A 3836-nucleotide genomic window follows, 5' to 3' on the forward strand; every position below is an offset into this window, starting at 1 on the left:
TTATTCCTCGCGTATCCTGTGGCCCCCAAAGCTGCCCCAGCACTGGCGGTGAGGCTGCCCCAGTGCAGAGCAGAGCGGGACAATCCCCTCCCTTGCCCTGCCATGCCTGATGCCCCCAGGACATGGGTACCTTCCTGGCTGCCAGGGCTAATAACATGCCAGAAATGGCTGCTGAGAACTGTTTGACAGACACACATAGTAGAAAGCGATAAATTCAATTTGTATTCCATTTCAAGGAACGTAGTTACAGCTGACTTATATTGGTCTGCTGCACAAATCTTGCTTGATTAGAAAGATAGTTTTATCCACTGAATATCTACCTGTTGTTATGCTACCCGCATTCTCTATCAGGGTGGGTCTAAAGTTACTGGTTCAGAGATTAATCAAGCACTGAAAAAAATGGCTGGAATTCAAGTTCAAGTTAGATTTCATATAGAAACTACCATGAGGGTGTTAGTTTGCATTAGAAGAAGTTCTTGTCTCCTCATTTGCCTCCTGCCGCATCCAGGATTTAATATGAGCTGTTGTTTACTTGCAGCCTTTGTACTGAAATGGGGAAACTAGCTGCAGCTGTTGGCAAAAGCTTGGTTTGGCTTTCATAGCTGCTAATATTCTTGATGATACCAATGTTTATACATCTTTCAAGTCTAGTGTTGTTTCAGCTGTGCTGGAAACCTGCTCACTGATACCAAGTGACAGGAGATAGAAAACTGCCTTCAACTATAGAGAAATTAAATAAGAACTTAATTTTTATTGTTCATTACCAGGTGCTTCATTAGCCCTGTGAATATTTGGTCCTTTGTGTTTGGAGATTTAAATGGCTTGATCAAAAGAAATTTACCATTGTTTCTGACATCTGAGTAGTATTCATGTGCTGATGGATTACCTGAGCAGATTTTAATCTCTAACCTATCTAGGCTTTTAGAAAACTGATGTAGGAATCCATTTTTTTCTCTGTGTGAATGACGAAACTGAAAAAATGTAGAGACAATAAGCCAGAAAGATCATAAAGGGTTTAGGCAGCTACCTGCCACTTTGGTTGTCTAAATTTGGAAGTGCAATCAGTAGCTGCTGCTTAGCCTTGGAGCTTCTGAAAGTATGTGGGTAGGTAATTCTTAGATCACCAGGAAAGTTCTGGTAGGACATAATGAGAGAGATTTGCATTTATAAACATCCCCATTGGTGCGTAGCTAATGATTTTAAGTTAGGTTGTTTTGTTCATTGTTGTATGCTAAAGTTTCTTGAGAAGAAAAGAAGGCTATAGAAATATTTGCTTGTGGGATCCACTGGTAGAATTAGCAGCAGGGAGTAGGTTAGATGCCTGCATGTACAATAAAACAGGAATATTCTCCAACTTCTCTGTCTTGAAAGGGTGTCCGTACTGCCCCATAGCTCAGATTGTTCAAACCTGAGAATGGAGACAGAGTGTTGACCACAGAGTGCTTTCTTTATGTGGATTTGCAATAACAACAACAATTCACAGGAGCGAGGCCCTTCCTCTAATATGTGAAAGTAAATAGCCAGCTTATGGGACACAGAATAGTTATCCTGGTGTCATTCCATAGCTGGACATCTATCCCACCCTTTCAACTATATCCCTTAAGAGACTCCTTTTATTAATCTTATGAGCGTGCTTTACTTCAAACCTCTTTGTTAACTTTCCTGATGAAACAGCTTAACCTCAGCACCAAGCCTGCCAGAGTTCAAGGAGAGTTTGGATGACACTCTCAGGTACATGGTGTGATTCTTGAGGATGCCCTGTCCAGGACCAGGAACTGGACTCGATGATCCTTGTGGATCCCTTCCAATTCAGGGCAGTCTACGATTCCATGACCAAGGGAAAAGCTGTTTGGATCACTTTTTTTTTGCAAACATATCTAAATTTTAGCACAAGAACATATTTTCATGTTGATTGTTGTGTTATAAATGTGATTTGACTTCACAAAAATATGTGAAGATGCACTTGCCAAAAATACCCACCCAGCATTAGAGGAAAATTTGGACTTAGATTTTGGTATATATTTTGGCTCACAGTGATCCTCAGCTTTGAATGTATCCTATCTAGTGTGCTGGTTTCAGCTGGGGTAGAGTTACCATTCTTCACAGTGGCTGGCATTGGCACTGTGTTTTGGATTTGTGCTGAACAGTGGGTTGATAGTGTAGAGATGTGTTTGTTATTGCTGAGCAGGGCTTACACAGAGCCAAGGCCTTTTCTGCTTTTGGTACTGCCACACTGGGGAGGGGACTGGGGGTGCTTAGGAGCTTGGGAGGGGACAGAGCCAGGACAGGTGACCCTACCTGGCAAAAGGGAGAATCCAGACCATGTGGTACCATGCTCAGTGTATTAAGGGGGGGTGGGGAAAGAACAAAGAAGGGGGGAACATTTGGAGTGATGGCATTTGTCTTCTGAAGTCATCATCATGCATGATAAGGCCCTGCTTTACTGGAAGTCACTGAACACCTGCCTGCCCATGGGAGGCACTGAATTAATTCCTTGTTTTCTTTGCTTGTGTGCGTAGCTTTTGCTTTCCCTGCTAAATTGCGTTTATTTCAACCCATGAGTTTTCTATGTTTTACCCTTCCCATTCTCTCCCTGATCCCTCTGCTGGGAAGTGAGTGAGAGGCTGTGGCGGACTTGCCTTCTGGCTGGGGTTAAACTACAACACCTAGTTTTGCCCAAACACTCTTAATTGAATTACTTTACATAAAAGCATTAAGAAATGAATTTGGGGAAATAAATGTGGCAATGCTCTAACCGTTATAAGAATGACATAGCAAAACCTGAAAATTTCTGTGTGGTTTTTGCAAATAATTTGATTTAAATTCCAACTCCTCTTATTAGCTGGAGAAATATAAATACAAAGTGTAATTGGTGAGATAAGAAAAATGCTACAACTTTGCCTCAAAAACAGTACTTAAACCAAACCTTCCCCAGCCAAATTGAAAAACACGAGCAATATATGTAAGTTTTAACATTTATTTTAACATAGCCAGTCTGACAAAGAATAATATGCAGCTTGATCTCAAGATTGGAAAAGCTGCAGACAAGAATAGGAAATTGAAATCAGTTTTTCAAAGAGATGTGTGCACTCAAAAAGGCAAGCTCAAAAAAATCTTAATATGTATCATATGTGGTGTCACAACTCTTCCCTCCCTTCACCCCACACAGAAAAGCATGTGTGGTTTACATTTTATGTATTTTTTTTTTTTATTAAAATGAAAGCTCTGCAGCACTGAGTCTATTATCAGAATGAATGGATTCAATATCTGTTCAATGATGTGTTCAAAATGAAAGCAACATCGTTAAATGTCAAAGATGTCATCAGCACATTTTACTTCTTACCCGAATAAAACAGGCATTATCTCCTCAGGCACCCGCGAGGCTTCCTCGCTCGCTGTTCCCGGCTGGAAGGTGGCGGTGGGCGTGCCCCGCCAGAAGGGGGCGTGGCGGGGAGCCCACCTCCGAGGAGCACGCACAGGTACCGCTGCCACTGCAGACCTGCGCCCGTGGTTGTTAAGGCTGGGATCCTGCTGGATGGCTATTTAAACACGGATTCTGTCCTGCTTCTGCAATGGCAGGCCATTAGCTTCCTGAGCCTTTCTTTCCCTCAACTGGCATAATAAGGGAATGACTGCAAGGGCCTGTTAGCAGAGGAAGAGTGCTGACTTGTAGCCCTGTAACAATATCCAACAAGGGAATGTTCTAAACTTCATCTCCTGGAAGTCTCGTATCTGTTACATGCCTGGAGCTATTACCCACTAAAGGACTTCACATTTTTGAATACTTAAACTGAAAGAAACAGATATGGGAGAAAATACATAAATCCATTATTGCA

At 42.0% G+C, this 3836-nt stretch overlaps 1 protein-coding gene across 4 annotated transcripts in view; it reads left to right on the forward strand.

The window, feature by feature from the left end:
- Positions 1-3836, forward strand: part of KDM4C (lysine demethylase 4C) — a 280048-nt gene that overhangs the window by 262197 nt on the left and 14015 nt on the right. Inside the window, exon 21 of one of the 4 annotated variants that reach the window (XM_017732833.1) lies at positions 3372-3479. The exons of the other annotated variants lie outside the window; for them this stretch is intronic. Within the exon in view, the coding sequence (XP_017588322.1) occupies positions 3372-3479 (108 nt within the window). The remainder of the gene's footprint in view (positions 1-3371; positions 3480-3836) is intronic. 4 annotated transcript variants of the gene reach the window in all.

Source organism: Corvus brachyrhynchos, unplaced genomic scaffold (genome assembly GCF_000691975.1).
Source record: "Corvus brachyrhynchos isolate BGI_N302 unplaced genomic scaffold, ASM69197v1 scaffold194, whole genome shotgun sequence".
In the NCBI taxonomy this organism is placed as follows: Eukaryota; Metazoa; Chordata; class Aves; order Passeriformes; family Corvidae; genus Corvus; species Corvus brachyrhynchos.